At 26.7% G+C, this 24,606-nt stretch overlaps 1 protein-coding gene across 4 annotated transcripts in view; it reads left to right on the top strand.

Annotated features, from left to right (window-relative positions):
• LOC107455104 (uncharacterized) overlaps window positions 1–24,606 on the top strand; it is a 154,957-nt gene that overhangs the window by 107,535 nt on the left and 22,816 nt on the right. For all 4 annotated transcript variants that reach the window (XM_016072546.4, XM_071183450.2, XM_043040197.3 and 1 more), the window contains exons 3-10: window positions 4,680–4,859; window positions 6,907–7,287; window positions 11,629–11,885; window positions 12,734–12,845; window positions 15,077–15,314; window positions 16,270–16,623; window positions 19,968–20,113; window positions 23,060–23,236. In XM_016072546.4, coding sequence (XP_015928032.3) covers window positions 4,680–4,859; window positions 6,907–7,287; window positions 11,629–11,885; window positions 12,734–12,845; window positions 15,077–15,314; window positions 16,270–16,623; window positions 19,968–20,113; window positions 23,060–23,236 — 1,845 coding nt within the window. The remainder of the gene's footprint in view (window positions 1–4,679; window positions 4,860–6,906; window positions 7,288–11,628; window positions 11,886–12,733; window positions 12,846–15,076; window positions 15,315–16,269; window positions 16,624–19,967; window positions 20,114–23,059; window positions 23,237–24,606) is intronic.

Genomic DNA, 24,606 nt, shown 5'->3' on the forward strand with positions numbered 1-24,606 from the left:
AAAACAATTTTAATAGTAATAATAGTTATTTTCAAAATGTCACTTTGCTACAACACTAATTACATTAGGATTAAAGTACGCTATTAAGAATAGTTGTACTGTAGCTATTAAAAACTTTTTTTTCGTGGATTTCCCGTTTGTTCGTAGATGCATTAAACTACAGACGATTTAATTTTTTTTTCAAATATTTTAAAAATAAAGTCCACGTGCTTATTTTGTTTATAAAATTCTTTTAAAATGTGCTCTTATAAATGTGAGGATTTTAAAATAAGCGGTAATTGGAAGTGAAAAAATAAATAGTTGTGTATTAAAAGGCAAAATTCGTGGGAAAGAAGTACTAATTTGTTTAGGAGAAACCAATAAAATAGCCATGCTTTTATTAACGCCAACGGTACTCAATTTTTATTTAAGAATTAGATGCATATAAAATAAAAACAGCAGCAAATAAGCTATGTAGTAAGAGCAAAATTTATAGAGTAAAAGTATATATTCGATGATACCAATGATGTTTCGATACCATTGATTTTTGATTAACATTGGTAATAATTATTAGAATTAATAGAAATAATAATTAAAATTAAACATATACTTGAAATGAAGATAATGAATAAAAGATACTAAAGGGAACCGTTGAAAATCGCCGTACGTAGGTGACGTTTAATTAATTTTGGTAATACGTACTACTGTTTGTAGTGTTGTTCAGATTTATTGATTATTAATTTTTATTCACCCCATACGAAGAACGGGTATTGAGCTAATATAAAGTATTTTTGTATTCACATTAGGCTAACAACTTAATAATTTTTTAATAAACAATTACATCTACTTTAATACTATTTCAAATGAGAAAAATAAAGTATATATTTTTCAATAAATGCTTCTCGAAATTCACCTTCTGAGTTGAAATATTTACTTTGTTTATAAGTCAAATAGTGTTTATTTGCTTTCTCTCTCTTTTTTCTTTTTCCGAAGTTGCATTGCGTTGTAAACATACCATTTTATCTTTCACAGAAATAAAGAAATAATCCCCCATTAAATGTTATGATTTAATGGGGGATTTTTACATTAAATGTTCGGTTTTGTTCGTTTAATTTTCTTCTCTTACAATTTGTCCTGATGAAGAAAAAGCGAATACTTTCTATAGATACAATAAAACCTTATGTTAGTAAAGGATTAGAATTAGTAAAGCAATTAAATTTTCACTATGGTTGATAGCGGTACGAGACGAGTTAGTTACAAGCATGCACAGATAGCAACAAACTCTGCAACACACAGGGGAATGCTAAGCTGTTCGGGGAAGAGGGAGTAAAGTAGGTACTGTTTATGTTTCAAAACAGCCACCGTCCTGATGCCTGGTGGATGATGGTGTATATCAATAAACAGGGTTAGTGTATTTCATTTAAGGGTGAACCATGGCCAAAAATAAAAATTTCTATTGTTGGACGTTGACAAAGTGAAAAGTGCGTCATAATGGCAATAATTTCAGACCATGAAAGACTGTAATTTTTAAATTTTTGTAATCTATGTAATAAAATATTAATTAATATATGAGCTAGAGGATCCCGCAGTGGACTGATCGTTAAGACACGGTTCCCGTGCGGGTGGGTGGCCACTTGGATCAGTCTACGAAGGGATCGAGGGTGTGCGGTATTAGTCCTTGTTAAACTGTTCTACCATAAAGTGCTCGACTTCGCGCGCAGGTCGTCGGGCTTCCAAAGCGTGGGTGCCATCCCCTCCGCAGAGGATCAAAATTGTGATGGCATGTCTTCGGATCATCCTCAGGGACGTTTCCCAGAGCGTCGCCAATAGCCCATTGTGCAGCTCTAGTGCGACGAAAATAAAATTACAACTATATGAGCTAGAGGCCGTAGATTCCCACCTCTGTTATTATATCCTAGGTTCCCAATGTAGGCGCATTATTCCTAGAGCAGCAGTTCTAAAACGGAACCCTAGAGTTCTGTTTAAAAGTTAAAGGGGTTCCGTGAGTTAGTGCTTTTTAAAACCAGTTATGAGTTTTGAAACATCCGATTATATCTATCCAACCTATAATTCATCATTTAATTTTTCCGTTGCCTTTATGAAGTTAATTTAAAGTAAAATGCCAATAAAATAGAAATGGCATTTTCTTTTATACTTCTAATCGAAATATATTAAACAAATTATTTATAAAATATCGCATTAGTATTTCCTATCACACTTTTCAAATCAAAATAACTCAATTCTTTAATAAAGAAATATGTTTTCTTAATAACCATTTTCAACGTTTATAGCAGTTCTTTTAAGTTTTCATCTCAAAGTAAACCATAATTATATTTATTGTGTTCATTTTCAGGTTGTGCATATGCACCAGAAACAAAACTAGACTTAGATATAGCACAAGGACTGCAAATTTATCTGTCGGACTTAAAACCTAATTTAAGATTATTAATGATTAAAAACTTCTTTATTCCTCCAATTTTACAATATTACAAAAAGGGGGGGCTTTTGCAGGTTATAACATTCTCAATTACTTTAATAAGCTTTATTTATACATTTGAGGATCCGCGAGAAAATGTTAGTTATTTAGGGTTCCGTAGCTTTAAAAATTGAGAACCGCTGGTCTAGAGATATTCGTTAACAAACTGTAGAGACAATTAATTTTAAGTTAATAGTAAAATTTTAAATTATTTTGCTTGATTTCAAAGAATTATTTATATTTCACTCAACAGTATTCGTTTAGAAGTTGACGCGAATAAAATTCTTTGCCTCTGAAGACGGGGATAAAAGAAACGAAACTCTTTTTGTCATTGAAAATAAAATACTCTATTAACCACTTCAGCATGTTGACCTTCAACTTCGTCATGATCTTCCTGTGAATATATGAATGACTTCTGCGACTTTCCTATAATTTTCGCCGTTAAGGCTAATATAATAAACGTGTAATTTTTTTTCTCCATCAGAAAATCAGAAATTTTTTATTGAGAACTTTAAAGTATTTAAATTTATTCACATTTCTATCACTTTCAGCTCGTTTTATAAAAAAGTTATGAATATATTAAGTTAATTTGTTTGCCTAATTTCTGTGTTTTCTCATTTGTTTAATACCTCAAAGAGATATTATCATCAAATTATAATTATTTTTGAATTTCCTATAATTAACTAATTAAATATGATTCTCTTATTTGATGTTGAAATATGCGTGTTTAACTCAATATTAGCGGTACTACCAAACCACGGACGATGAATTACAGTTCGACCCATCTACACTCATATATATATATATATATATATTTGAAAGTTATATCTGATTGAATTATTTTTTAATCTTGCAGACATCTTCGAACTTTTTTTTATTACTTTATTTTGCAATTTTAAGGCAACCCAGCAAAGGCTTTAAGCTTTTTTTTTCAACTTCAACAAAGAAGATTGAGATTATATAGAATAAAAATGTCATGAGATAAATGTTTTCTTAGTTCTCCTTACAAGAAAGAATGCTAAGTCAAAAAAAGTCAAATTCTTACTAAAATTAAAAAAATAATTTTATTTAGAAAAAAATTAAATCTTCATATTTTTTAAAATTTCTTTAAAATATTTGATTAATTTTTTTAAAAATTATTTTTTAATGGAAATAGCTTTTTCTATTGAAAAAAAAATAAGTATTTTAAAGTTAGGAAAAATTTCCTCTATTTTCTTATTTATTTAAACTACAAAAGAAAAATAAGGATTTTCTACCAGAAAAAAATTCTAAATTAGTTTTCTTTTTTAATAAGAAAAGAAAGAAAAAATATTTCGGTGCAGTAAAATTTAGCAATTTACTAATAAATTTACGTGACTTTTTTATTTATTCCAATTTTGAAGTGAATTAAAACATCTTTTATTAAAAAGAATTGAAGATTCCGATTTCAATCAAATAGTTTTTTTCCCCTAAGAATTTAAAACTGTCTTTAATTAGGAATAGAACTTGTTATTGAATCAGTTGCAAAGCAGAAGTCTAAACCATTGTGCTATCCATTCAAATCAATTGCACTTTTTTTAAATGTGCTACAACTTACGGTGTTGAGGATTTTTACCTTCTATGTTTTCAACCATGCGCTTAAATTTTAACTTGATTTCCATTTATTAGAAATTTTACAGATTCGTACTTTCTTTGTAAATATTGAAATATTAGGTTTGATGTGATTAAAACTTCAATTGTGAGCAATGAGGGAAATTCTAGTTTTAGCACAATAAAATTAAGAATTATGAACTAATTAGCGATTACAAAGACCGTACTCTGCGAAGAGAAGATAGGGACAATTTTTCTGGAGAGGTGAAATTCTTTTATGGAAAGTGTCTTTAAATTAAAAAATAAATAAATAATGTAGAACTTTGTATTCATATGTATATTTTTTATTTTATTTTCATAACATGTTTTATGTTTTGATATTTTTCATTAATGCTGCTTTTTTGGTGTAAAACTTGTTATATTTATTATTATTTGATTTATGTTTATGTTATTACTTTCTTCATGTATTTAATACGAAAATACTCTTCATTTGTAATAAAAATTATTTGGGTGAATTGCACAGCCGAATATATTACTGGTTCATCAGTTTTCTTTAATTCAAATTGTTGTGTTTTCTTATATTATATATTTCTATATTATATATTTTTATATTATATATTTCTATACTATATTTATGTATATATTTTCTTTAAAGGCTTTCGGAAGAAAGGAACTATGAAAGACCTGGTCATTACTATGCTGACCGTGAGCCCTACTTGAGAAGGCCCCTTGGCATGGGATATCATGACGAAGATAATTATCAAGGTAGAGCAAAATCTAGAGATAGGTATCCCAGGTCTGCTTCCGGAAATAACTACACAGAAGGTACAGAAAGGTAAGATATATCTTTACTGTGGGACATTTATATGAATTTGAAATGCAAAGTAAAAATTTTACTATCTCATTAGTGAAGCGTGTACGTGAATTGAATTTTTCTACTCTCTCATAACTACGATTATTGTTTAAAAAAATGTCCTTGGTTCAAGACTTCATTTATTCTGTAGTAATTGGTAAATGTCGTGCAGCATGAAGGCTACAAGACATGCACTAATTTAATATTATCAAATGCTGAAATGAAATGGTAAATGCTGAATAAGATGTGGTAAACATTAAGCGTAAAATTATTGCACTTTTATAAAGTATGAATGTTATGCACTGCCTAAAAGTTAATTTGAATGCAGTTTTCTTTTAAAAAATAAATGCTGAAATTTTATATTTTAATAGAATTTTGATATAAATAATTATATTTAAATTCAATGACAGTATTGAAAGTAAAGAAAATTGCACAATTCTAAATTGCATTTTATTATTCTATATCTTTTATTGTATTTTACATTTATAGTTACTTAAAAAATTGATGTTACACAATCTTGTTAAAATTCACCACAGTGATATTCAATTGTTTAATGTTTATACTTTCATCTATTGTTGTGGATTTTTTATAGTTCCATACAAAAATCATCCAAGTACTTTTTTTAGAGCACACATTTTTATCATTAAGTTTAAAAGAATATATTTATACTTCTACTAATTTATAGATAAACATTTTTTGAGTAATTATTTTTGAGTACAGTTTTTTAGGAACAAAGAGAAATCTAAAGGTGAAAAAATGATTGAACGATTAACAATGCTATTTCTTTTATTCTGTAAAACAAATGAATAATTTTTCTTATGCTTTACTGAATCAGTAAAAGATGGAGAGATTTATTCAAATAGAAATATTCTCTAAAGTTTAGGTGCACAACCTTTTTGAGTAAAGGAGCACTTGCGCAGAAGGTTGAATAAAGGTTGCAGAAGGAATAAAGTTTCCATGCAAATTTGTTGTTGCATGTTGTTGTTGCTTAAATGTGTTGACAACAAATATTATAATTTTTATAAAATCATGAGTGTTCTAAGCAGTATCAGTCAACTTAGTGATACATTTCCAAATATCTAAACGTTATTTTTCTTTCGCATGATACAAAAGTTAGCAATTTTTTATTGTTAAAATTTATTTTAGTAATGTTCACAGAATTTAAGTAAATAATAAATAAATATTTTATTGAGTTATATAAATTCAAATTAAATATTTTAATTAGAAAATTTATAAGGCTTAAAATGATTTAAAGTAAGATTAAAATAACAATATTTAGTTGTGAATATAGTTTAACTTAGGATATTTATATTTAATAAACAATTAGAGGTTTTATGATTATCAAATGGTAAACATTTTCTTTTTTATCCCCAAAAAATACTCTACTGGTTGCAAAAAATGAAACAAAATTACTGACTGGGAAAGGTTAAAAATTTGTGTATTCCCCAGCTTTTCGTATTTCGCGTGTAACGATAAGATGTAAGCTATTGAAATTCTTAAATTCATGTGCGAATGCATAACAACTGTTGAATAATGATAATAAAAACAACTTGAATTTTCGAAGAAATCGGTACAAATATAGCTTGCCAAAAAGTGATTATTTACACGTGTGAATTGAAAGTCATATTTAGTTATAATATTGTAGTAAAAACTATGATGGTTTTCAAAAGGAAAGAATGAAAAATCCCTCTTCACGATGAAATCAGTACAAATAAAGCACGTCAAAAAGTGATTATTTAAACGTTCGATTCGAAACCTGCTGGTCTTAATATCGTAATAAATGTATCAGGATTTTAAAAACCGCATTGGAATCAGTAGTGTGAACTGCATACAAACGATCGAAATGTCGCTTGGATGTACGATGGTAACTTCAGAAAGTTAATACTCAATTCCATATTCGATCACCGTAATATCGTATTAAAAACAATTTGATATTTAAAAAAAGTTTTATTTTTAGGAGTAAAAACATAAAGCAGCTTTTCTTGTAGACTTCTTTTAATAATAATAATAATTTTTTTTTTAATTTTAGGAATCAAAATCATTTTCGTGCCCATAATGCCCGTCAACATTTTGAACAGCCAAGGTATCCTGTTGGTGATCAATATAATGAAGAACGTGATCCAGCAAGTACAACACCAAGGTTAAATAGAAGGACTAATAACACACCAGCTACACCTGTTGTAGCTTCTATAGCATCTCCAAATACAATAAGGACTGAAAATAGACTGAGAAGGACAAAACGGCGGTCTCCTTCTCGGACTCCTTCAGGATCTAGATCGAATTCAGGGTCTCGGTCTAGGTCGCGTAGTTCTAGTGGTAGTAGGTCATCTAGTTCCTCATCAAAGCTACGTAGTACTTCAAGTGATAGTAGTGGCAGATCACGATCCCCTTCCAAGTCTCGATCACCTGTGTAAGTAAAAGTGCAGTGTTAAAATTTGCAAAAAATCATAGCCAAAAAATTGGTGAATGCTTTGAATAATTGTGTTTTTGCAATTTTGTGCAATGTCAATATCTTAATTATATAAATGTTTATTGCTTACCATTTTTAGAAGTTTGTTTTATATTAAATGTATATAAATGATGTTTTTTGTCAATGTGTGTGAGTGTTGAAGATAACCTCAAAAGTAAAACTTAGAATATAGTAAACAGACAAATTACATGATAGAGAAAAATATCTCTCTCAAACAACCATACTTGGCACCGATCATTATAGAACTGCACATTTTTTAGAATAACAATATTATCAAAAGATAAATGTGATGGCAGTATCAGCTCTTGATTATGTAAATAATAATATTAAATGTGCAAACAATATATTCTAACATTACAAAAGAATTTTTTTGGTGTATACAGTTTGAATATAATATAATCACAGAAGTTTAAGAACAAAGTTTATCAAATTCTGACCTCCATTTGCATAAAGGCAATTCTTGTTTCTGAGCGGTTTACCAAATGTACTGAACATATTTAAAAGTTAAATGTTAAAAAAGCACTTCCTCTTGTTTTGCCAAATTTTACCTTTATGATTAGAGACGCAGCTGTGAGTAAGTGATAATTCTGTATACACAATACCAATTTGTTGAATGCGGCAGCTTAATCATTTGAATTATTTCTAGGAAATTTTAATGTACACATAGTTCATTTCATGTTATCATTCATTCATTTCCACTTCATTTTATGTGGAAAAATTTCATTAATTTGTATATTTAGTTTCATGTGTTAGGGTAACTTAATAATGGTTTCTTGCTTTTAAATATAAAATTAATTTCTTTGTTCTGTCAATTAAACCTTTTAAGTCAAGTTGATCTTAGCTTCTTATTTGAAGTACATATTGTGAAACAATGAACAGCTACACAATAAAGTCGATAGTGTTTAGATAATTTGAATAAATAAATAAGTTTGCATGATTTGGAACACACTCTTTAGTCTGTACTGATTTACTATTTTTGTAGATTTTGTTAGTATTATGTTTAATGGAAACATATTTGTATATTAGTACTACAAATCTGACTTAGAACATAATTGATGTTCTAAATAATTTTTTAACTGATCAAAAGTATTTGTGACTTGTGATTGTTTCATAATTAGACCTTCAATTAATTTAAAAAAAACTGTTGTCAAATTTTTCATTTCAATTATAATAGTTCCAGAATGTGTTAAAAGAAGTTTATTAAAAGAGTTGAATGTAGTAAAATCTTGGTCATACAGTGTCAAAAATAATTGCACCTAAACCCACTCCAAAGAGTAGAAGCTCGTGATTAAATTGACCAAAAGATAAAGTGAAGTAATGATAAAAAAAAAACTATTTTAGATTTTGGAATAAATATGGCTTAAAAAAGGAGGTGGGAAGTGGAATTTGCATTTTTGCATTATTATTTAAAACATAAACTTTTGGAAATTAACCGAATGCTGAGGAGTATTGGCCAAATGGCAGATGGATTGAAATAAAAATGCAGTTAATAAAATGAAGTAAAAAAGAAAGGAAAAAAAAAATTATGTTTAAATTTTTTGATGATCAAAGTTCCACTGTACTCTAGATATTAACAATGTTTACAAGCACTTGAATTATTTTTAATGTATGTGTTTTTTAAATTTGTTTGTATTTTCTTTTACTAATTCTTTGTTTATTTATATATATATATATATATATATATATATATATATATATATATATATATATATATATATATATATAATATATAAAGCTCCATTCATCTTAAAAATGAAATTTTAGTAACTGCAACAGTTACAAATTTCTTCAAATGAAGGAAAAAGTTTTTGAGATTCAATTTACATTTTAATTGAATTTTAAATTTTTTTTTTATATCAAGCAGCAATCTTTTAATATTATGTGGTTTCTATTTTTATAAAATGTGTTTATTCTAGAGATATTATTTTATTAATTTCATCGATACAGTTACATAATTTTTTTTCCCTAAATTTTCAGAACACCTCTTTTATATTTCTATATTTATTAAAACTTTTAATTGTGAAAAAATATACTTTTGTTTCATTATTTTTTATTGTGTAATTATATTTTCTTGTTATCTTATTATAAAATTTCTAGCACTTCAGTTATTTAATTTGTATTGAAATTGAGGATGCACCAATTTTGCAAAATATCTAGCCATAAAATATTTAAATTCATTACTTACTATCAGTATTTTTTCCTCAAAAAAAATTTCAAAAATTTTGGAAATCAGATTTAATATGTTTTAATTAATATTGAGCATAAATAGTCTATCTATAAAATTTGTGTCAGATAATTTTTCCTTTTGGATGATAATAGTTTATTTATTAAACTTAATTTTTTGTATAAAAAGTGAATAAAAATAGTGATTTCTTTGAAGTTCAGACTAAAGTTATTTATTTTTTCTAATTGTGATGAGTTTGGAAATATAAAACTGTTTTAAAACAATTCATTATGTATTTAAAATCATTTTCTTGTTTTAAAATGTCTTAATCCTGTGTGTGTGTGTTTTTTTTTTCTTTTTTTTAACTATAGTATTAATAATTTTCATTTTCGTAATATCACTTTTTATTTATTTATTCATTTTTCTTTAATAGAAATAAATTCTTATTATATAACCAGCTGAATACCCAAATTTTTTAGCTTTGTTAAATAATTTGAGATGCAGCTTTTCAACTTAACTAAATATTTCGGTAGAGGGGGAAAATATCAAAGAAGAAATTTAATCCTTAATCAATATTTAATCAAGTAATAAAATCTGATGCATCCTTAATTAAGATAATGATTAAATACTTTACTGTTGAGACTTTCTTTGTATGGATTAAGGGTAAAATTGTAAGAACAGGTTTAACACTGCTATGAAAATCAAGAATATAATAACTAAAGATACTAATTTTGAGTATTAAGGTTGTGCAAGTATTAAGTTATAGGATTCATATTTTTTAATATTCATATTATTTAATAATATTTAATTATTCAATATTTTTTAATTTACAGTGTTAAAAATTTTTTTTTTAAAAAATTGACTATTCTGAATAACTTTTGATCTAATGATCAAATCTTCACCTTCTAGAACTCGAATCTTCATGGTTTGAGAAGGTGACTTAAAATATGCTAATCAATAAATACAGAAGATATTTTAAGTTATGAAATCTGACACAGAAGCGCACTTTCTCTGAATAAACATGCCCTTTTTTAAACGGATTCGGATTTCTAACTTTAAAAATATGTTCTCAATAGTTGGATCAAAAGAGCGCTCCAAAGTTTGAACCCCTTAATGTTAATTTTACTTTTTGTGTACTTGGCTATATCTCTAGAGCTTTTTAATATAATTGAAAAATTTTTGCACACAGTTATAAAATTCGTTTATCCAAAGATAATTTTATGTAAAAAATAACTTTTAGTAAATATTTATTATTTGTTATTATTTTATTTAAGAATAATCAGACAAATTTTGAATTATAAGGTATGCAATTTTTTACATCATTTTAAAGAGTATAATTTTACATGGCAAGATACAAAATTTTAGCAAAATTGCTTGAATAGTTGCTGAGAAATTGAATATACAGATTGATAAATATTTTCCAAAATTTATTTTTTGCATGAAATTATTTTTGGATAAAGTAATTTTATAATTATGTGCAAGGATTTTTTTAATTCACTTAAAAAGTTCTTGGGATATGGCGACATATGCAAAATGTAAAATTGACATTAAGAGGTCCAAACTTTGAATTGCTCTCCTGACCAAACTATGGGTATCAGATTGCCGCTATCCCATATATTTTGGTGGTCAAAAATCCTAATGCCTTGAAAAAAAGGTATGTTTATTCCGAGAAAGTACATTTTTGTGTCGTTATATTTTTGGATGTTTTTATTTGTATATTTTTGGATATGCAATATATTAAAAGGAATAATTTTAAGCTGTTACGCTATGCTTTTTTATTAGATATTTTTTTGTGATGGATTTTTTATTCTTTGTTCTTACCTAATTCACATGTAGAAATTTCTTTAGTTTTAAAAAAAATTAATTTTAAATCACAAAGACTGTTAAAAAATTTGACATTATTTGAAAATATTCTCACGTGCATTTAGTTTTAAGCTCGGTTAAGTTTTTTTTTTTTTTTTTTTAAATTTTTTGTAGTAGTATTGGAATTTATGCTTAAAAAATATTCTTATCCCTGATATCTTTCAGCAAGTAATTAGCATTTATTTGTTTATTGTTTTCAAAAATAACATTTCTATACATAATTAATGTTAATAAATTTTATGTTAAATTTGTAGGACTGCTGCTTATGGAAGTCAGAGTAATCTAAAGGGTAGTCGGCTGGATAGGCCGTCAAGTGCCATTGCCAATCCCTCCAGCTCTGTAAATTATATACCCTCAACTGTAAATACTTCTGTAAACTGTATATCAAACAATTCCCAAGGGTCCACTCCATCCCAAAATTGTATAGCAACTATTGTTGAAAACAACTCTGAGAAAGATGATAAAAGGCCGTTAGGTATATGTGTAAGAAATTTACCAGTTCGATCCACAGGTAAATATTTTCCTAGCATAATATTTCACTAACCTTCTTTAAATTATTATTAGTTCTAAAGAGTAATTTTGATATTCCCCCCAGGAAAAGCTACAGATTTGAGTTCTTCGAACCCAATACTTTTTAACTGCGAAAGATTTACTAACACTAAATGTACCGAAAAATCATCAATAATTGTATGTTCGTTGCAAATTTTGTTTTATTGTTAATTAAATCACATTGTTACTTTATTTTAATGTGGCTGTTTAAAATAGCTTCACTAGAAGTTATTTTAGTTAAATAGTTGTGTTTATTAGGGCTTTAAATGATGTTTTCTATGAAACAAAATTATAAAAATCCTTACCATAAGTGTATTATTCAAATAATTTTTTACCTGAAATTAAAAGTTAACATAAAAAATTAAAAAATTATAAATTTAAGGAAATTCTAAATTTAAATAAATGATTTCTTAGTTTTCCCTAGTAATACAAATTGTTTTCAACATTTGTAACAAAAGTAATATTTACCAAAGAAAACTAGATTCAAACTTAAATTTTAGTATTTCGTATAGGTTGATGACTAATAAAATCCATTACATGCTTAAGATTACATAAAGCTGTGAATGCTGCACCAATCATATTTATTTTTTATTGATAATGTATTTTAAAATTTTTTTTACAAACTCTCTTGCTGAAATAGATATTGTCATACAAGATCGAAATTGTTTTTAAAAATACGTTAAAAATATCCTCTTTAATGTTAAGAATTAGAACTCTTTCAGTGTGTACGTCAACTTCTTAAGTGTTTCTTTAAATGTGCATTAAAAAATCTGCTTAGTAAATTTGAATTTTGTTTATTTTCAATTTCAGACACAAGTTTGAAAGATGGCTTATTTCATGAATATAAAAAGCATGGAAAAGTAACCATGGTGAAAGTCATAGGTCAAGGGTTAGACCGCTATGCTGTGGTTTGCTTTAAAAAGTTAGTATTGATGTCTTTGAAATTTTATAATAAAATAATTATAAGAGAGCAAGCAGTATTTAAAATTTGAAATTGAAGTATTAATCTTTGTGTAATTGAATGTATAAAATCTTATCAAGCATTAGCTATTTTTTTTATATTTTAATATCTGTCTTAAAGATCTTTTTTTCCATTATTAAAGAAATAAGTTATAAAAATTGTTTGACTTTTGTTTATCAAATGTACAGAGAGCCCCCACCCCCCCAAAAAAGACCATCCCTAATAACTTTTGATCAAATGATCGGATCTTCATGTTCTAGGACTCCATCTTAATGACTCGAGGCGAAGACCTCAAATATGCTTATTAATAAATGCAGACGATATTTTAGTTACCAAATCAGACACAAAAGTATACTTTCTCTAAATAAACATCCCTTTTTTTCGACAGATTCGGATTTCTGACTACCAAATCATAAGGGCTAGCCTCAATCTGCGAAATATGGTCCCCATAATTTGGGCACAAGAGTTTGGACCTCCTTTTGTTAATTTTATTCTTTGTGTATTTCATTTCGCTATATCTCGAGAACTTTTAAATTGAATTGAAAAATCTTAGCACACATTTATAAAATTCGTTTATCCAAAGATAATTCCATGCAAAAAATAAAATTTAGTAAATATTTTACATTTTTTATTACTTTATTTAGTATCAGTCTTAAACTTTTGAATTGTGAGGTATATAAATTTTTACATAATTTTAAAGTATTTTATTTTGCTATGTGAAATAAGATACTTTGAAGTGATGTAAAAAATTTTATACCTGACAATTAAACATTTTCTCGACTTTTGCTAAATAAAACAATAATTTTGGATTGCTCTCCTGCCCAAACTATGGGACCATATTTCCCAGATTGCTGCTACCCCCTATATTTTTAGGCTCTAAAACCCGAATCTCTCGAACAAAAAAAAAAGGTATGTTTATTAAGAGAAATTATGTTTTCGTGTTTGATTTCTAAACTTAAAATTTAGTCTGCACTTATTAATTAGCATATTTAACGAATTGTACTATTAAGATATTTTGAAAACCCCAAAATAAAAATGACTACAGGGAAATGAACACAACTTTTATTTAATACAGACTGAGCAAAAATATAGCAAATATGAGAAAGAAAATGATTGGCACAGCGCCATCTATTGACATTAATTTAAACATAACTTTTAGACACTATTTAACAATATTTGAGGTTACCTCTTAGAATCATTAAGATTGAATCCTAGAACGTGAAGATCTGATCATTAGATCAGAAGTTATTCATCGTGATCCGTTTTGGTCCAAGTAATTTTTTCTCCCAAATTTTTTCATGGTTAGTCTGTATTTTTTCTATCTTTTAGTTTATATGGTTTTAAAAAGTATATAGACTCTTAACTGAATATATTTTTTTTATCATAGGATAAAAGCAAGAGAGTAGCTACCTGAATAGATTCTTTTTTAAACTCTTAATTTATTTATTTAATTTTTTGTTTTAATTGTCCTGATGTTTTTCTGTTGGCCTTTTGTGTTTTCAAGTATGAATTATACTATAATCAAACACGAAGATTACTTTGATATGTTCTTTAATTGACGAAATCAGCTAACCCATTTAGAGCAATAAATTTAAGCAAATTTAAAATCGTGAAGCAATGAAAATTTAGCAAATATTATAAACTTCACACTTCTTCCTTATATCTTTTACCATTTTTATATTACTTTATCATTTTATAGTTCTACCTTTATTGTTAAGGAAAGTCAGATGTTCTTTTTCAGCCCAAATATTTCCAGAAAATAGTGAATCTGTTACATTTGAAAAAATTAAAAAAAATTGCAGCATTTTCTTAATTATATGTATATATTTATGTAAAATTAATTATGAATTATGAGATAAATTATGGCATAAACTTCTTAAATTTTGATTTTGAAAATTAATTTTTTTTTAAAAATTTAAAATAAGTTTGCATTCAAGTGTATATTGTAGCAAAATGAACTAAATAAATTTTTAAAAAAATAGGTTTCGCATTTTCTGAGTAAAGGTACTTCAAAATCACTATTTCAACACTGACTGTAATTGAACATTCTATTCTCTTTAAAAGTAGAAAGGCTGCACGTCACAACAAAAACTTGGTTTATTAAATTCTTATTTGTTTCTACTACCTGCTGGTAGATGTAGGTAAACCAATAATTCAGATAATGTGAACTAATAACTTATCTGTTTTTACAGACCTGAAGATGTTGATAAAGCATTAGAAGTTTCAAAAGACAAACTATTCTTTGGTTGTAAAATAGAGGTTACTGCTCATGAAGGCTTGGATGCAGAAGATAATGAGTTCAGGCCTTTAGAAGCTGAATTAGACGAATTCCACCCAAAAGCAACAAGAACGCTTTTCATTGGGAATTTGGAAAAAGATATTACAACACCTGAATTACGGAAACACTTTGATCAATTTGGTGAAATTATAGTAAGTAGATTTTTTTTTATGATTATTCATTCCTGTCTTTAATTTTAACTTACAGTAAAAGGGAAGCATATTTAAACTTTTTATATTTAATAATAATTCTTAAAGTTTCAAGTAGCATTGGTATTTAACTTTCCAATTTTCATTATTCAATGTTTTGTGTACTTTCTATAAAAATTATTTTGAAATAAAGATGGATGTTATCTTATATGTTTATAATTGAATATGGATTTTCTAATGGAATCTTCTAATTCTTAAACTTGTTTTTTGAAGAATTGGAAAGTACTGGATACTAATTAAAATGAAATAAACAACTGATTTGTTTCATAGATCTGATTTTGTAAATAAATGAATGGTTTATTTATTTTATATCACAAAACATGTTTATTAAAAAAAAATCTATTTTTCTAACTAAACAGTATTTCAGCTTTAGGCAAGGCAAATTTGAGAGAAACCATGTTATCTGGATGAAATTCACTACGTGAAGTGTAACTTTTTATGTGCACCTTTAAAGAATGAAACTACATATGAATAATTTATTTCAGAAAGAGCCCATGTCTGATTTTTAAGAATTTAAAAGACACACATAACTGTTTTTACCATACAAAATAAGAGTTGCATTAATGCTAAATTTCAAGAATAATCAAGAATAAAGGCTAAATTTCAATGCTTGTAGAGAATGCTTCTTGAAACTAACTTTCAGCTTTTTACATTGCCTTCACTTTCTTTGATACAATCAGTCAGCTTTATGTGTTGGTTTTAAGTTGTTTAACAGTCTAGTTTCTTGCCATTTAAAAAACATTTTTTGGAAATAAACCATTCATCTATCAATGAATTAGCTTAGGAATAAAATTGTTTGTGTAGTTTATTAAAATTTATGAATTTGTGCTGTAAAAAATATATTTTGCATTGTTTCATAATTATTATAACTAATAATGAAATTACTTACTTTTTGCAGGAAATAGACATAAAAAAGCAAGGATCTGCTTCATCTTATGCATTTATACAATATTCAGACATTGCCAGTGTTGTTAAAGCCATGCGTAAATTAGATGGTGAGAATCTTGGTGCTAATAGAATAAAACTAGGTTTCGGAAAAAGTATGCCTACGAACTGTGTGTGGCTTGATGGCATTGTTGAGTCTGTATCAGACAAATTTCTAGCTCGTCATTTTAGTCGGTTTGGCATTGTTGTTTATACAGTGATCGATAGAGAAAAAGGCCATGCTCTTGTTTTTTATGAGAATGTAGAATTCGCACAAATTGCTGTTTCTGAAATGAGAGGAAGAATTCTACAAGGGAAAAAGCTTCAAGTATGTTAAATAATTTTTTCTTATTCTCAAATTTTAGCTATGATCTAGACTAGGTTTTTATTGAATTGTGTAATCTTCTGTAACATGTAACTCAATTTAGAATTCAATGTTAGTTTTGATTATGTTATATGCTTACATTTACAAAGAGGGAAATTTTTTTTCATGTATAATTTTTTTTTACAGACTATTACCTTTTTTATTGAATACTTAATGCAAATTATGAATTGGGTATTGTCAATTTGTCATCAGATCTTTTTTTTTGGTTCATACAATTTCTGCGACATCCGTTAAGGATATAGGAAAATAATAATAAATTTTATTCATTTATGTGCTTGTTTAAAAGAAAAATTCTCATTCATGCTTTGTGACAATTTGTAGGAAAATATGTTAAATTTTTATTATAAGTTTTGAGTATGAATTTGAGTTTTGTGACAAAGATATTTTGCATTTTCTAAGCATGTTGCCCTTGATAAGTCTTGTAAGCATCTTCTACCTTAATGTATTATGGGTAAAGAGTTTGTTATGTTGACTGGCTTGGTACTTATGGACATTGTTTAGCCCTGCTAACTTTGGGGATAAGGAAGAAGAGCAATTTTTTGAATTCATGCATTTTTCAAGATGTGAGAATTTATCACATTTTGTAAATGATTTATAGAGTGTGAAAACTTCTCATTTTAGTAACTTTTGACTGCAACTAAAGTAATAAATATTCTTTTTGCACTTGCACTACCAAGAAAATAAATAAAAAGGTGAATGAAAATATTTTAAGTTAACCCTTTGGACCTGACTTTTACAGCATTAAAATTTAAGTATGAAAAGCAGTTTATGTTAATGCTGACATATTAAAATAAGTATACTATGAGTTTAAAGTTTTCCACTTTTCCTGGAAATCTCCTGGGACAATATGTCCCAATTGTGTTTAATATTGTAAAAATACCTACATAATTAAAATAACATAAATGCATCGAATTATTTATTTTTAGCAGAAGTTATAGAAACCAGAAGTTGCTGTTATAAAGTAATCAAAACAAAAACTAAAATTTTGTGTTATAATATTTTTTATCACTAATGAGATATATTTCTCCACTGGTAAGTATGATTGGAATATGTTGTCCTAATGGTAAGTAAGATTGGGACAATATATCCAAAATGTGTCAAAATTTCTCTTAAATAGTACAATTATTACTTAATAAGTAAAAATATAGCTGTACTTACCTCAAAATTCAGAAAGTTTGAGAATTGAAATGAAATTAACTGGCTTTCTCTCAAACAGAATTCCTCTATTTTCAATATCAGAGTGTTGCAAAGTTTCTTAAGTCATATTTTTATTCCCTAATACCTAAACAACTCTGGAAACAAAAAATTTATCCAGTAGGGAATTAATTTTTATCTTTGGGTTGTATATATCACATTTGTTTCAAAGGGGTTAAAAATTTGTCATCTATACAATTTTGGGGTTTTTCATTGATAACTTGGTGATAATTCTTGCTAGGTTGGGAAAACTGAAATAAATTTATTATTACTGAAATAAATTCACATAGTGTGCAAAATAAAAACCCCTCAAAAACTTTAAATCTAAAAATTGGATTTTTATATATTAATATGCAATCTTAATGATAAGAAGTACTAACTTTAAATAAGCTGAAATATTTCACAAGATTAAATAAGATACAAAAACATGTTTTCTCTGCAGACAATTTTTTTTAAACAAATTTATATGTTTGACCTCATATGGAACAAATTTAAATATGAGGGCAACCATGATCTGGATAATACAATCCAAATAGTTTTTGCAGGATAATGGTTTAAAATTTTAGACCCTTAGTTATACTGCTTAAATTTTGGGCCTTTTTTTGACTGCTGATCAAAAGTGGTGTTTTAAAATTTTCCATTTCTCAAGAACTATTTGTCAGATTTAATTTAAATTTTGAATATTGTCAATTAAAATTAAATTGTAAAAAATTTTGTAAAATATTAATTCTTATTTTGAAATTTTTTCCCTGCAATTATCTTTGGATAAATCAGTTTTATAGTTATGTAACAAAATCATTTAATTGTCTTAATGGAAAAATAGAGAGATGATGTATGTAAAAAGTGAAATTAGTATTAAAGGCCATACGGCCTCTCTCCCGCTTTAACTATCGGAACTATATATTATTGGTTACTGCTGCCATATTTTAGGGTCTAGAATGTTTAGTAGAATGTTTGTTGTTTGTTCAAAAAAAGTATGTTTTTGTGTCGGATTTCAAAACTTAAATATTTTTGCCGAATTTTTTCAAACTTACTTTCAGTTTTTTTTTCGCAAATCATAGGAATTGCTTCTTAGTACAAATATATATATATATATATATATATATATATATATATATATATATATATATATAATTTTTTTTTTTTTTTCATTGTACACTAAAGCTTTATGATTTATTTATTAGTGGGAGTTATTTCAAAACACCCTTACAGTAATTAATAAATTCTTACCCTATATTTTGTTTACATTTTTTTCATATTGTGTTGTGCATTACTTTGCCTAAATTTGTAAAGGTTCTTAACACATTTCACTGTCAAATACTTTGTTGATAGACTGATCAGTATACAAAGAATTCTGTGCTTCAAGATCAATACAATTTATTTTGTAACTAATCTTTGATGTGTTGTTTCCCTATTATATTGACTATTTAATTCTGTTATTAAGTTAAGTGTCCAAAATTGACAGTAAATACTTTTTTGGTAAACTATTCCATCACCCAAAGAATTGAGTACTTTGTGGTTAAGAAAGTTTGAAATAGAAGAATTGAGAAAAACCCAAAAGAATTGAGAAATCACCAAAAACATTTTTTAGAAAACATTTCTTCTCAGAGGACTCGAATATTGACTTATTGGGAATATTTCTTGTAGAATATTATTTTGACAATATTTCAATGGGTGGACAATTTATTATGATACAATAATAAATATTTTGAATATTACATTTCATGCACTATCATTCTTGTTGTTGGCTCTAAAATTTGAAATCACATTTTTTGTTAGCTTAAAGTATTTTTTTTAAAGGAAATTTATTTTAATTTATATCGCAGTTTATTGTTTATTTGCTGAGTGCTAATGTTTTTAAAAAATGTGTTAAATCAATTTTTATTAAAAAAAAATTATGTTTCAAAATGCCTGTTATTAAATTATTCATTGGTAGATGATTTGAATGAATAAGTAGTAAGAAATGAATCTGTGTTAACAGAAAAACCATAAAACTAGCCATAAATTATTTTATATTAAGTTAAATTAACAATGCCAAAATATATATATATTTAATTATATAAAGATAATAATGTTAAATATGTTTATCTTAGGTTGATTTTGCTAGTCGAGAGTGCCAGACTACATTTTTTGATAAGCTAGAGATGTCTGGTCAGTTAATCCCTGGTGATGGTACTCGACCCTGGGAAAGACGTGAAAGAAGAGGACCTGAATTTGAAGTTCTAAGAAATGATGAAAGGTAAAGAATTTTTTTGTATATTAATTTTTTACTGTCATTAATTTTTGATGCATTTTTTTCTTTCTTTATGAATTAGTGAAATAAGACTATTAGGCTGTGGGTCGAATGCTCAATATCGTTAATAAAAAGGATACTTTGTTCTAATCATGAGGGAGGAAAGGTTAAAGCTTATTAAAACAATCATATTTCTTCAGTACAATACGAATTAATAAATTTCTTATCACATATGTTGTACGTTAGTCTGTGTTTATTGAAAAACTGCTGCACTCTTTTTATTTTATTTTTTAAATGACCTTTTTTCCATGTGCTGCAGCTGGCTCAAGTCTTGTCCAATCAAATTATAGAAATCTTTGTTTACATATACGTAAGTCTGTGTCTGAAGGATTTATTTTTTTAAATCTAATTTAGAGCTTTTCACTCTTTTAAGGGAGGGAAATAATTGTTTGAAATAATAAAAATATCTGAAAAATATTGTATTTACTATGTCTGTCAGTGTTATTTTGCCAGTAATTTAGAAGGATAAAAAATATAATGTAATTAAACATCAGATTAAAGTCATTATTGACGTGTGTTGTTAGAGAGCACCAAATATTCACTCATATGTTCTCATATTTAAATGCTATAGAATTTTTACTTTAAGATTATGTGGCTTAGAGTGCAGAGAATTTATTTATTTATTTTTTTGTGAAATTTACTATTATTTAAATTATTGTTCTTCGTATCTACAGATAAAATACTTGAAAAAATTGGTAGAAAAAGGTTTTTTTTTTCAATCAATTTGATGTTTAACGGAATAGGAAAAATTTATAATGTTTTTAAACAAATTTATGATCTTAGTAATTTCATAAAATTTTTTGTTAATTTTATAGTTTTTTTTACTACCCTAATTGCTTTACTATAAATAATAAAATCTACTATATAAACTATAACATAAGAACCATAAAATTATATTGAATTCCGAATAGTATGAAGATGAAATTTAGTTCCTTCTAAATCTTAAGAAATTTAGTTCCTTCTAAATCATTAACTGTTTTATTAAGAGCTTACGATCATAGTTAGAATGTTCTGTTGAGGTACCATAAGTGACAACTGAGACTTTATTAATTTTTTCCCAACTATTGACATAACAGTTTAAAAGCAACTATATATTAAGAAAATAAATTATAACATTAAATTATTTTTAAAGTTACAAATGTGTGTATATATATTGTTCTTTTTTAATTAAGTGGCTCTAAATGTTTCATCAGCATCTTCATTGTCAGTGGAGCTCTGTTCACATAAATTAATTATTGTTAAAGCTGATGTCAGACAAACAACTAATTCACTAATATTCTTTGATTTTTGTTTGACAAAATCAATTTGAGGGCATGTTTTTTAAATTTTTTTCTTTAAAGTATCATTCCTGAGATCTTTCATTTCAATACCTTCAATTTCCTTTACAGTTCTGATAAATTTTTCTTTTATTTTGTTCATATTGTATACTTTGTGTTTCTTAATGATTTTTTCCTCCAAAATACACTTTTTAAACACCCCAAAAGATTTTTATATAGTTCTGCAGTTTCAGAGGAAACTTTTTTTTACAGTCAGAAGTTTAGTATAATTTTTATAACAAGACCTATGGTAGCAAACTTCAATTGCCACCATATCTTTGTCACGCATTTGCAAAAGTTATTTCTCATCCTTTTTTTGAAATAGCAGCACACAGCAATTGATTTTTTTGAGTTTCACACTTACTTAATGCTTCTTTTTTCCGCTTGCCAGAATGACGTTCTTTTGTGTATTTTTCAGTATAACGCAAAATACATATTTCAGGTAAAACATTTTAACGTTCACGATTAATAAATTTTTCATTGTGACTTAGAACTATTATTTTGTTTTCCATCATTTAAAATAGAGCATAGCAGTAATAAAAAATATTGAAACATTTTATGTAAAAACGATCTATTAAGAATTAAAGAACGATCTATTAAGAATTAAAGAATGATCTATTAAGAATTTAAGTTTTAAAGAACATATATGACAAATATAGGAGAGCCAAAACATTTGATGGAGGCATTTAACATGTTTGTTTACAAACACAAAAATGAAGCAACCAAGATTTTTAAGCTAGACTCTATTTGATTTGTTAGCTGTCAGAGGTATGTTATGAAACCTGCGTTTTTATTCGTTCATAACTGGCGAAGGGAAATAATGCTGATAAAAATTATTTCATACTTTTTTAAGAACATACAAAATAATGTGCAATTATTGAACTTTAAATTTTGCGTAATGAAATACTATGAAACATATTTTTTTATTGAAATAAAAATTAAGATTGCCCTTTTTTCTTCGGAACAAACTAATGATTAATGCCTTTGGCCCACGGTCTATATGTGCATGTTAACATTTGAGTATGTTTATGTTTGTTTACACTTGAAGATTTTGTTAAATTCATGAAATTTAATATACAACTTTACGAAAAAGTAATGTTTATTTAAAGACATGAAATTGTTTTTTATCCGTACTTGCTAAGTTTAATTTCATAATTTGCTGCTTTGGTTTCTTAATATATTTACTAATAAATTTTTTTTTTCTTCTTTTAGTAGCTTAAGTAACTATTTATGTAACAATCAATGTGTAAACTTCCATGTTATAGAATTTGCTTTTATTTCATTCGTACAATTGGTTACATAATGTAAAAATACCTGAAAACTTATGGGTATCCATTCGTGCAGTTAGAAATAAAAACTGAGTTATGAAATTTATTAAAACTATTATATGATTCTGATGAGTTATTACATCTCTGATTTTACCAGACTCATTAGTTATTTATTATTTTGAATTATTAAATATGTATTTTAGATAAGGTTTAAGGTTTTCAATAATTAATATCATTTTCATATTTAATTTTTTTATAGTTGTTAATTGAATCCAAGTAACAATATTTATGATCTTCATTTTAAATAGGGAGCCGCGTGTTGGATTTGATGGCCGTCCTTATCCTAGATATGATGGACAACCTAGGCCACCTAGAGGAAACTTCAGAGGTGGACAACGTTCTGGGTTTGCATCAAGAGGTAGAGGTCAAGGATTTTCTGCAAGATATGAAGTGTATCACGATGAATTTGGAGAAAGACGGCACCGGTAAGTTTTACAATTTATCTTATTAATATTACCTCCTATACAGTTTATGTGAATGGTGTTTTGAATTAATACAGAAACAATCAGTCTGATGAAAAAATTATCTATTTTCTAGTTCCAGAACAAAAATTAATTATAGCTACCAATATCCTGGTGTTAAAAGTGTTTTTATTTTTAAAATCAAATCTGTAAGAGAAGGGTATTAATTTAAAGTTTCTATAATTGCTAAGATATAAGATAAGCAGGGTTCAAAATTAATCTAGGGTCCATTTTTTAGGAACCTCTAAAATTTGACTAAAATTGCTGTAAAATAATTGGTAGACCCTTAGACCAGCAATTAATAGAAATGGATAGTATGTTGTTTTGTTTTTTACATGTGTGTTTTTGTCAGAAAAATAGTACATTTCATCATAAATATCAACACACCATCTTTATACAGTAATTTTCATTTAAATTCACTTAACTAAAAAAAAATTAGAATAGAACCTGTAAAAATGTGCACAGACTAGAAATATTTTTTAGTACTAGTCCTTTGTACCAGTGGAGCAAGCAATACAACTCAAGCAATACAACTATGAGCAAGCAATACAACTCAATAGGGTAGATAGATATGAAAACTTAAAACTAATCATGATGATTTAATAACACCCTCTATCAGTGAAAACATGGGTATTAGTTTGTTGTTGAATTCTTAATGAAATAATTTTGTAAATTAAATTTCATTTACTTCTAAATGTATAATTTTAAAAAGCTTCAATTGTTTTCTGTGAAAGACTTTGAAAGTATACAAGTGAATAAAATTAAACTAGTAAATTAAAAATTAATGAAATACTTAGATTTAAAGTATTTTAGGGGCTTCATGATTGGCTATGATTTCAAATGTCTTTGTCGGAAAAAAAATTGACATGATAAAAATTATATTTTATTATCAATAATACATGAGTTTTTGACCCTCTTTAGAGAATATAAAGAGGGTGAGAAAATGCATGACACTTAATCAGTCTAGTTTATTAGACAATTAAGTCTATTGTCATTCATATAAATAGTGCTATACTGAACTCCTAAATGTGTTGTAACTCAAATAACGTGTGTTCATATCACTAGTCCTACATAACAACCCCATAGCAGAATCGTGGCGACATTGCCACAATGTTGCAGTGTTCTTGCAGAAGGATTTTTCATTTGTAAAATAAAAAAATTTGTTTTTCTTTTCTGCAGAAATTTTTGAAAGATTTTATCTTTTCTTCAGAATTATATTCAAAAGATGCCTTTCTCGGGAGTGGGGAAAAAATACTTGTGATTTTTCTATTCTCATTTGAGAATTATGAAAAATAAAGAATAATGAAGTAAAAATTTTGGTTTTATTTTCTGTA

This window comes from Parasteatoda tepidariorum, chromosome 3 (genome assembly GCF_982258835.1).
Source record: "Parasteatoda tepidariorum strain Cologne lab strain chromosome 3, Ptep-v5.0, whole genome shotgun sequence".
Taxonomy (NCBI): Eukaryota; Metazoa; Arthropoda; class Arachnida; order Araneae; family Theridiidae; genus Parasteatoda; species Parasteatoda tepidariorum.